The sequence below is a fragment of the Asparagus officinalis genome, chromosome 5, assembly GCF_001876935.1.
Source record: "Asparagus officinalis chromosome 5, Aspof.V1, whole genome shotgun sequence".
Lineage (NCBI taxonomy): Eukaryota > Viridiplantae > Streptophyta > Magnoliopsida > Asparagales > Asparagaceae > Asparagus > Asparagus officinalis.
The window spans coordinates 123,982,312-123,993,220 of record NC_033798.1 but is presented as its reverse complement, the minus strand read 5'-3'; the positions used below and the strand labels follow the sequence as shown (position 1 = coordinate 123,993,220).

At 40.9% G+C, this 10,909-nt stretch overlaps 1 protein-coding gene and 1 long non-coding RNA gene across 2 annotated transcripts; one reads left to right on the top strand and one right to left on the bottom strand.

Annotated features, from left to right (window-relative positions):
• Positions 1,210-2,207, bottom strand: LOC109843605. The gene is made up of 2 exons (XR_002247731.1): positions 2,167-2,207; positions 1,210-1,590 (listed from the first exon to the last, which is right to left on the bottom strand). It is a non-coding gene; the product is annotated as an uncharacterized LOC109843605 (long non-coding RNA).
• LOC109841102 (F-box protein At1g47056-like) lies at positions 5,943-9,902 on the top strand. The gene is given in 6 exon segments (XM_020409970.1): positions 5,943-6,437; positions 6,440-6,514; positions 6,517-6,572; positions 6,574-6,624; positions 6,627-7,898; positions 9,490-9,902. Coding segments are annotated over 5 exon segments (1,599 nt in total). The 5' UTR covers positions 5,943-6,262; the 3' UTR covers positions 7,869-7,898; positions 9,490-9,902.

Here is a 10,909-nt window from a genome sequence, read left to right as displayed (position 1 = left end):
GGTGCTATATTTTGGCCATAAGGTGCTATACTTTGCAATAAGGTGCTATACTTTGCCTGAAGCTTCGAAATTGGGCGAGGACCGGCCGACGCGGCGGATGATCGGCCTATTACGACGACGCGTCGGTCGCCGAGTGTTCTCGTCGCGCGGAAAAAAACTGAAATGGTCGCGACGACTCGGAGCTCAGAATTTCCAGAGAGCGTAAGGTGCTATACTTTGGCCATAAGGTGCTATACTTTGCAATAAGGTGCTATACTTTGCCTGAAGCTTCGAAATTGGGCGAGGACCGGCCGACGCGGCGGATGATCGGCCTATTACGACGACGCGTCGGTCGCCGAGTGTTCTCGCCGCGGGGAAAAAAACTGAAATGGTTCTGGACGACTCGGAGCTCAGAATTTCCAGAGAGCGTAAGGTGCTATACTTTGGCCATAAGGTGCTATACTTTGCAACAAGGTGCTATACTTTGGCCATAAGGTGCTATACTTTGCAACAAGGTGCTATACTTTGGCCATAAGGTGCTATACTTTGCAATAAGGTGCTATACTTTGCCTGAAGCTTCGAAATTAGGCGAGGACCGGCCGACGCGGAGGATGATCGGCCTATTACGACGACGCGTCGGTCGCCGAGTGTTCTCGTCGCGCGGAAAAAAACTAAAATGGTCGCGACGACTCGGAGCTCAGAAATTTTGATGGTGCTAGCTTCAAAACTGCGCGAGGACCCCCCGTCACGGTGGATGATTGGTCAATAAACACGTCACGTAGGTCGTCGAGTGTTTGCATTGCCCTAAAAAAACTGATTTGACTTATCACAATAAGTTGCTGAATTTCCAGCGACCAAAAGGTGCTATATTTTATCGATAAGGTGCTATACTATTGCCATAAGGTGCTATACTTTATAATAAGGTGCTATACTTTATCAATAAGCTGCTATACTTTCCCATAAAGTGCTATACTTTATCAAAATCTAAAAATTGAGCGAGTACCCCTCGTCGAGGTGGATAATTGGTCACGCGACACATAATATTGCCCAATAGGCTGTAGTTAACACAACCTACCATCAAAATTTCTTCAGTTCAATCAGTGCATCAGTTCATTACAGATATTCATATCTATCAACCACTAAACTCAAGCGCATAACATTGAATGAAAATAATCCATGAAGATTGAATGGAAATAATCCAAAATCACCACTATCGAAACGTTGTATACATTTCTACTAGATACATTTCTACTAGTTACACTGATAAATTTGATACAACATGATACATTGGATAGTGCATTTGATACAATATGCACACAAATCATCTATATATACATAATATAGAAAATTTCATACAACACGATACATTGGATACTACTTGGTACATCATATTGCAGGCTGTAGTTGATTTGCCGTTTGGGTTGCAATGTGACAGCAATGCGAAGATCTGATCGAATGCCAATAGTGGGGGATTCTCTCATGTATTTGATTGGAAAGTTAGTGTGCATTGACGAATGGTTTCTGATTGAGGGGTAGCTGTGCGTTACGTTAGGTGTGCCATTGATGATGGAATATATGTATCCCACCATAAAAATGTTACAATCTACGCTCCTGCACAAATAAATGTCACAATCAATGATTGCATGATAAGAAAATTTTATTAACTGTCAATTCTAACTTATCGTGCATTTCCAAAGCAAAATACATGAAAGTAATATCGAGAAATGCTAGCATAAGAGGCTTCATACCACTTTCAAAGGAATCATCTATAAGCTTTTATGCAATATCAATTCTAACTTATCGTGCATTTCCAAATCAAAATACATGAAAGTAATATCGATTTTGATGTCGTAATGCTTCGAATTATCAAAACCCACAAGAACAATAAGAATCTGAAGGACCACCAAGCAATAAGAAAATTAGAATTTTTATGTTACAACTCGTCACCATTCCCAACACCAACAAGTAAGAATAATCACCTAGTAACTTTGTACGCTTGCAAAAAGAGGGAGGATTTTCACATCAATCATCAACTCTAAGGAAAATTCTATTCATAAATGCAAGCAAGAACTATAGTTCTAATTTTAAAACATAATGTCCAGAGAGGAACCATAGTTATGTAAGTCATGGTTGATATCTCATGAATGTACATATCTTATGAGCAATTGAGCATCAAGCAAAGGTTACCTTCACTTTTTCCAATAGCTTTTTGGCATCAGCGTTATTTTTGATATCTCTATGAATGTACATATCTTATGAGCAATTGAGATATCAAGGCAAAGGTTACCTTCACTTTTTTCCAATAGCTTTTTGGCATCAGCGTTATTTTTGAAGCGATCACGAACAGGCTGCAAGTTGTAGGTTCATGAGATTTTAGAATGACAGAACAATAAATTAGAATTTGTAGTAACCACATCAATCATCAAAATCAAATATTGATAAGAGAGAACACTAAGCGTAAATTCAACAAAACAGTGTGGGGCAAAGAGTTGAACTAACCTGACTTGCAATGGAGAACAACATAACCCACCTCCTTCTGGCCGAACCCACTTCCTTTGAGCGCCAAGGATCCTCACCATCGTCGTCTGGCTTATGCGAAAGCAGCTCCTTACAAAGCCAAGCGGTCTTCGACCTCCGCCATTACATCCGAGTGCTCCTCAAGCTCCGTCCACTGGCGGCAATGACAAGTGCGCTTCAGGTTGATGGGCGAACTACAGGAGTCAATGTCGAAATCATTGGTGGCTATTCTCATCTACTTCAAGCGTCGACGGTGGTGGTGGTAGTGCGGTCGCGGCGCAGGGGAGATAGGCAGTGGATGCAGAGGTTGATGGCTTGAGGGAGGAGGGGAAGTGAAGGGAGGGAAGAGGAGGAGGTGGTGGTTAGTGGTTGAGGGGAAGTGAAGGAGGGAAGAGGAAGGAGGAGGGGAGAGGGAGAGATCTCTATCTGAGCTCAGATGGAGGAGGAGGGGAGAGGGAGAGATTAGTTGGGGATGAATGGTAGTTAGGATTTTTCAAATTTTTGGATAAATACAGTACAAATAATGGGTGTATTGTACATTTGGGTTTAAAAATAAGTGGGATGTGATATAGTGGGTCTATTGATGTTTTGAAAAGTGAATGAGTTTTTAAATAAGTTGGGGTAAAACTTTGGGTTAAAAGAGGATTTTCCCTTTTTATTATTGTATTATTTTATTTTGATCTTAGGAATGAGAGGTTTATTACGAGTAACAACTTTTAACTTCAAATTGTTTTTGTTACCTTTTATTTTATTGTGATTACAGACATAACTCATCTATCTAAAAAAATTAAAAACCTCTAACGTCTAAGGAAGGTCATTGAGCTCCTCCAGTATCTCACCTATCAGCCGAATTCACTTTTGATGTATCCTAGTAAAATTTGCAACAAAATTACGAGCTTAATTATCTTCTTTACGAACGTGTGGAACTTCAGTCGATTGCATAGAATATAAAATTCAAAACAACGCATGTTTTCCTCGACCAAGACCGTGTCAATATTAAACTCGGCGCACTATGTGACATCCTGATTTACAGTTGCTCTTGTACGCTACTTAGAGCATCTCCAACAGCTTTCACATTTCCCACTTTTAAAGAATATAGTTAGGTTTTTGGTCCAACAGATTCCCCATCTGATTCCCCAAAATAGGGATGGAGGAGAAAAAATGGGAAAACTTCCCCAAATCTGCAGCATTCTCCAAAATTTTAGAGGAAAAAAGTGATTCTTCAAAATGAGTAAGCTGTTGGAGTTGGTGTAAAAATAATTTGGAGAATATGACTTTTGCTTCCCTATTTTAAAGAAAATTTTAGAGAAACTGTTGGAGATGCCCTTATTATATAGTTCGAACTTGTATACAGAGAGTATTCCGATTTAATTTGTATTTCGTAAATGATGTCTTAACTCGCAACCCTAACTAGGACCCGGTTCAGAGCTCACGAAACAGAATTAGAAGCTTCCAAATAAATAACCGGCCTCATTTAATTGATTCGGACTCCAAAGAAAAATGGTCAATAAACGGCCATAATTACACTTGGAAACCAACCGTCATTCTGTCTCCCGTCCATCCCCCCCACCTCTGCCTGCCGACGCGCGCAACGGTGACCGACGCAGACAATTCAAAAAGGAAAACGTCTCAGAAGCTCCAAAAAGATGGGCCCAAGTCTTAAGATTACTCCAGCAGGAAAATTATTTTTAGCCCCTTCAATAGTCAAATGATGAATTTCTTCTGAATCCTTTTGCGCCAAAGAATAAGAAAGTAATAAAAAAAGGGCATGGAATTTGATCCCCATCCATATGCTTCCGTCCCCACAATACAACGGCATGATACATGCTTCTCGTATTTAAATTTTTTTTTACTAGTAACTATAATTATACGAAACAAGAGAAAAACCAATATCAACCGCCATTCATGAGAAATTCTCGCTTGTTTTGATCTTATATTACCGTTTACGTCAGAAACTTATTTGTGGGGCTAGAGTTGATTTAGGAGAGCTTAAGGTCCCTCAATCCTATTTAATTGCTGATTGCTCTGAGCAAAAGACAAATTTCTGTACATACAAAATGTCAGAGGGTTGGAGTTGGGTTCTCCGGTGGTTCTTCGGAACAATCAAGTTAGTGATGATCTTAAGAGAGAGGAAAGTATGAAAGAAATAGTTTTTAGAGTTTTTCATTATGGAGAACAGTGTAACCCATGCAGAAGACAATCTACATATTTATAGTGAGCCGAAAAGTGTATTTGAATAACTTCGATCTGGTCCATGCAATTAGCTTAGTCAGACGACATTTTACATGCGTCGACAACTAGTGGTCCGAATCATCCTTGCATTAATGCAGCGGCAACAAAACGGATAAGGTACTGACGTTATCTGAGGAGTCATTATGACTTTCGACAAGGATGTAATAATGGCTCTGACCATGCATTAAATGCGATGGTGACCAGCTGACATCGCTGGGGAAGACGAAACAGATAGATCCTCCTGTTGTTCGAGATGCGTTGCCGGGATCGATTCGAGACGCCTTTTGTCTTGGTTCTTCGAGAGAGTTTGAGGAAGGATGCCTTTGGCTTTACAGGTGATGACACGTTTCGTCTCGATCCTCCAAGAGTCGAAGTTGACACGCCTTCCGTCCTGGTCCTTCGAGAGAGTCCATGTAAGAACGCCTTTAATCTCGAGTCTCAAAATGCATTAAGGAGGGGAGCCGGCGTTCGTGAGACACCCGAGTCGGGTTAGCGTTATGAAGCTTAAGTTAGATTATCGAGACGCATGTAACATTCTTAAAAGTAATTTATACTTAACAATTTCTGTGATACAACAATTACTAATCTAAAAAGAATTTATAGCAAATACATTATTACTTCTCAATAGAATAATACTGATTCTACTTTTCAAGGGGGAAAAAAAACTATATATATTATTAGAAAATTGGAAGCAACGAAAGGAAAATAACATCTGAATCAATAATACAGCAATATTCATTTGAATCGTTTATATACTTTGTATTTAACCAAAGATGGACAACTTCACTTTGTCAACTATCTAATTGTTAAGTATATAAGAGCATCTCCAACAGCTTCCCCAAAATTTTCTCTAAAATGGAGAAACAAAAGTCATATTCTCCAAATTATTTTTGCTCCAACTCCAACAGCTTCCCCATTTTGAAAAATCGTATTTATTATAATAATAAAGCTCTCCCCAAAAAATTTGGAGAATGTTACAGATTTGGGGAAGACTCCCTATTTTTTCTCCTCCTTCCCTATTTTGGGGAATGAGATGGGGAATCTGTTGGACAAAAAAAAAAGCTCTATATTCTCCAAATTTAAGTATTTCAAGAAGATGGGAAAGCTGTTGGAGATGCTCTAAGACACGAGGTCGTGCGGCCTTAACCAGAGAAATTTTGAAAAGCGAAGGGGCCATAAAGAATTCGACCAACCTTCGTTCTTCGAAGGAGCCCCCCCATTCTCCGTTCAAAGCACGCCATAAATTTTTTCAGTTCCCGTTGGTGACAACAGCGCGCTCCCTCTTCTCCGTTGACGCCCCACCTCCCTTTTAATCTCAGCCGTCCAATTCCTCTCCAAATATCAAAGAAGCCCCCCCTCCCAATTTCTCACCCACCCAAAATTAACCATATTCAATTCCCATCTCAAGTCCTCCGCTCCCCCATCTTTTCCCAAATCCCACACAAATCCGCCAGCGGCGAAAAGAAATCCATGGCCACAGTCCCTCCCCCCACCGGCGCACGATAGCTGAACCCTCTCGAAACGTGCGCCTTTAATGGGCCAATCCAGCTCAGCGCCATCGAGATCCTCCTCCTCCCTCAGCTCGCCGCCCCAGATCACACGCCAAAAGTATGGTTCATGCGACTCCCGCCGCCGCAGGAGGCGCTACGGCGGGGCAGGCGCTGACCGCGCACGCGACACACGCTCGACAATCCCCGACGAGTGCCTGCTCTGATCTTCCAGTCTCTTTCCTCCGGCGATCGAAAGCACTGCTCGCTTGTATGCAGGCGGTGGCTCGCCGTCGACGGCAGAGCCGCCACCGCCTCTCCCTGGACGCTCGCGCGCTGCTCTCGTCGACGCGATCCGGCGATCTTTGCTCGGTTTGACTCCGTCACGAAGATCGCGCTCAAGTGCGACTCGCCGATCTGATAGACATCGGCGATGGCGCGCTCGACGTCATCTCTCGGCGCTGCCCTAATCTTATCAGGTTAAAGCTGCGAGCTTGTAGAGAGATTACCGATGTTGGAATGGCCGCGCTCGCTGCTAATTGTAAGAGTCTCAAGAAGCTTTCTTGCGGATCTTGCACTTTTGGCGCCAAAGGGATCGACGCCGTTCTTCAAGGCTGCGCTTTTCTGGAGGAGATCTCGATTAAGAGGCTCCGGGGGTTGACCGATGCCGCCGCCGAATCGATTGGACCCGGCGCAGCTGCAAAATCTCTTAGATCCGTTTGCTTGAAGGAGTTGTATAATGGACAGTGTTTTGGTCCGTTGATTGCTGGATCGCCGAACCTTAAAACCCTAAAATTGTTCAGGTGCTCTGGAGATTGGGATCGGTTGCTTGAAGAGATTGCTGAGAACGCGCGGGGGATTGTTGAGATCCATTTGGAGAAGCTCCATGTCAGCGATCGCGGGCTGTTTGCTTTGTCTCTGTGCTCTGAGATTGAAGTTCTTCATCTTGTTAAGACTCCTGAGTGCACTAATCTAGGGCTGAGCTCGGTCGCGGAAAAGTGCAGGCTTTTGAGGAAGCTACATATCGATGGATGGAAGACGAATCGAATCGGTGATGAAGGGCTCATAACTGTGGCCAGACGTTGCCCTAATCTTCAAGAATTGGTTTTGATTGGTGTTAATCCGACAGGGGCAAGTTTAGGGCTCATAGCTAGCAACTGTAAAAATCTGGAAAGATTAGCTCTTTGTGGAAGTGAGACATTTGGGGATGCTGAGATTTCTTGCATTGCCTCAAAATGCATAGCTTTGAAGAAGTTGTGCATTAAAGGGTGCCCGGTCTCTGATCAGGGTATGGAGGCACTTGCTGAAGGATGCCCGAATTTGATAAAGGTGAAGGTGAAGAAGTGTAGGGGAGTTACACCGGAGGGTGCGGATTGGTTAAGGGCAAGCAGGGAATCATTGGCTGTCAATTTAGACTCCATTGTGCAGATGGAGATGCAAGATATGAGTCTAAGTGAGAATGGGATGATTGAAATTGGTGCAGGAGATCAAATCGATGGAGTGGCTCAGCAAATGGACGACATTGATATGCCGTCAACAAGCAATGGTAGGTCATCACCATGGAAGAACAAGATGCTACTTTTGTCGGGGAAGAACTTTTTTGCTTCGACTCTTAGGAGATGGGGCAAGGGGGATGGCGGCAGCAGCAGCTGACAACAATGGAAATCAATTTCACTTGTCAAAGTAAAGAGAACAACTCTTCAATTTCTTGCATTGATATGTTCCATATTCTTGTTGCTTTCTATTAAGTTTTATTTATTTTGTGTTTTTGGTTGCTGCAGCGGTAAAATAGTGATTTCATTTAGCTGCTCATGCTTTCCTTCGGAATCGATTGCTGTTGGTTATAAACAACAACTTGTTCTTATTTATCATGTTGCATATACATGTCTTATGCACCCGTATTTGTTTGCTCAATTCATCACTGATAAGGTTGTTGCATGAGTATAATATCTGGCGTTCTTATCTATAGAACATGAACTTGCTAGCTGTATTAATTAGCAAAATTGCGCTAATACTGTTCACAATGCCATTTTCCTGGAGAGATGTTTTCATTTCCCTTTCTCTTTTGCCTCACAAAATCTGCAACCATTATTTGAAAAATTAAAATTTTTGTTGTTGCTCAGTGTGTTTGATTGCAAGGTAAATCACAGAAGTGATGTATAACGCTTCAAGTAACATTAATCATCACGCATGACATAGAATATTTAAGGTGGATAGATCTTACTAAGTTGCCATAATAGATTATAAGCAACATCAGTATTCTTGGTATCCTGTATTATTCGATCATCTAAGCATTTATCAACTCTAACATGTCATTTTTTATGGGAATCTGGACATGAATGAGTGAGCAGCATCTGGTGATGTACGTCTTCCCCAGTTTTTGATTTCTGGTAGTATTAACTTGAAGCTGTGATAACTTTGACATTTCTTAAGTGATTGTTTAGGTATTATTATAAGGTACAATGACCCACTCTTAGATGATATTTTCATGACCACTGTAGCAAAGTCTTGCTGTTCCAAACAGAAACTGGAAAGGTCATAAATCACTTGGTAGAGACTTCTACTATTTTACATATTCAAATTATTTTGCTAGAGACATGGATAAATAGTTGCTATGCCAAGTCACTCGGAAAAAATAGTTAAAAGAATATGGAAATTGTTGGCTAGAGACATGTCAAGTTGCTATGCCATGTCACAATTTTTGATTTGTCTCTAATTTCTGTTGTCAACAGGCACATAATATTATAACTGACTGTAAGTCTGTAACCCCCTCTCCCTTCCTTATCAGGTTCTTTAGCTGATTTTTTGAAGCAAGATTTCAGCTTAACCATTGCAATTTAAGCGATGGAGTCTTTGATCTTTGCTTTGCAAAGAACACGGTGTCCTTCTTGTTGTATTTCTAAAAGCCTTGGTTTTTTGTTATAAATTGAATTCTTCTTCTCTTTAGTTCATCAACGCTAGACTATTGTTTATTGAGAGTAATATCTCAAAGCGCAATTAAATGCTGCTTTGTTGAGCCATCGGCGTCACAAATTAAAAGTAAGAACGTCATGATCTATTCTACATATTCAAAGTCAAGGATATTAGGGAAAAATCACTTTAGAATCATGAGCTTTTTTAGCTAGAGTGATGAAGACTTTTTCCGAATAATATTCTAGAAGTCTGAAGAAGAATTGTCAACTTGCTAAGCTATGTTTATGTTTTAATTTTCTGCTCATGTCTACTTGATGTTCCAAGTGGGTTGTTAACCCTGTTGACTTCTTTTATTTGCCAGGTTCTCAGCTGACTCAGTCAAGCAAGATATTGGCTTTATTGTTGTAATTTAAAACCAAAGTCTTTCATCTTTTCTTTTCGGAGGACATGGTTTTTGTTATCAAAGTGACTGCAAAATTCTCAACTATTTTGTGCTTTTTCGAATTGTAGTAACCTGTTGAAGTTCTTTTACTTGCTAGGTCTTTAGCTGGCTCAGTCAAGCTATAGATATAGGTTTTATTGTTGTAATTTAAAATCGAAGCCTTTCATCTTTCCTTTTTTGGAGGACATGGTTTTGGTTTTCATAGGGACTGCAAAATTCTCAACCATTTGTGTTTTTTTTGAAGTGTAGTTATTGATTTTTCTTCTCTTTGAGCTCATACATATCAGATTGGCATTTTAAGTAAAGCAATATGGCATTTGCTTTGCTGAGCATCAACATCACAGAGGATTAGATCCTAAGGCCTTACTCAGGGTTGGGTAGATGAGGTTAGATTCTATCCAGTACCCCCAAAAAAAAAAAAAAAAAAAAAAAAAACAGAAAAAAAAAACCCACCCACATACACCCGCATGAGATCGAGCTATGCTTATCATTAGTAGTGCGTAAGTGCGCACGCACACGTGTTTATGCATGTGTTTGTAAAGAGAGGGAGAAAAAAGAAGCGTGGAGATTTTTTTTTCAAAGGTGATTCAGGATCTCCAGGATGTTGCAATTACTTCGAGGACGTGGAGGTATGGAGGTGTCATGTAAGAGAGTGGAAGAAATACATTAGTTTGACGTGATCGTTTTAGGAAGTTCCCTTATACAAACATAGAGCCAAAATGTCAATTATGTATGAAAACATCTACAATTCATTATGAGATCAGTGATCTCTTTTGAGAGTATGTACTTGCTTCTATCAAGCTTCATTTTCTCACTTGTGAACGCTTCTTCGAGTATGACATGGTGAATAACTGATACGGTGAGATCCATTGTACATAACTTGTAGCCAACCTGACAGTTCTTCAACCGCGAAGATGCGACAGCTTATATGAACGTTTTAAGGTGTACTAGATGTGTGGAATGCCATATTGTTTAAGGTGATTGAATTACTGAGTTGTGCTGTATCTATGCTCGCAAAATCAAATATAGATTCGGGAAGGAGGAGAGTTATGGAATCAGCCCCCCCCCCCCCCCCCCCCCCAACCCCCTCAATTTAAAGTAGTAGCCTGATGTCCCAATACCATATTGGTTTTTTAGGCGGTCTCATGTCACACACGTAAGCTAATGTGGACTAGTATAAGCGCTGATTTCTCAGACAATTTCTTCAAAAGCCTGATTATGCTTTCAATTGCTTTTTTAGGTTAGATTTTTTTTGGTCTCATGCTGGAGCTAGTAAAAATACGTCACATGCACGAATGAAGGAATTGACTGGGAGCTAAAATTACACCGTCAAATACTT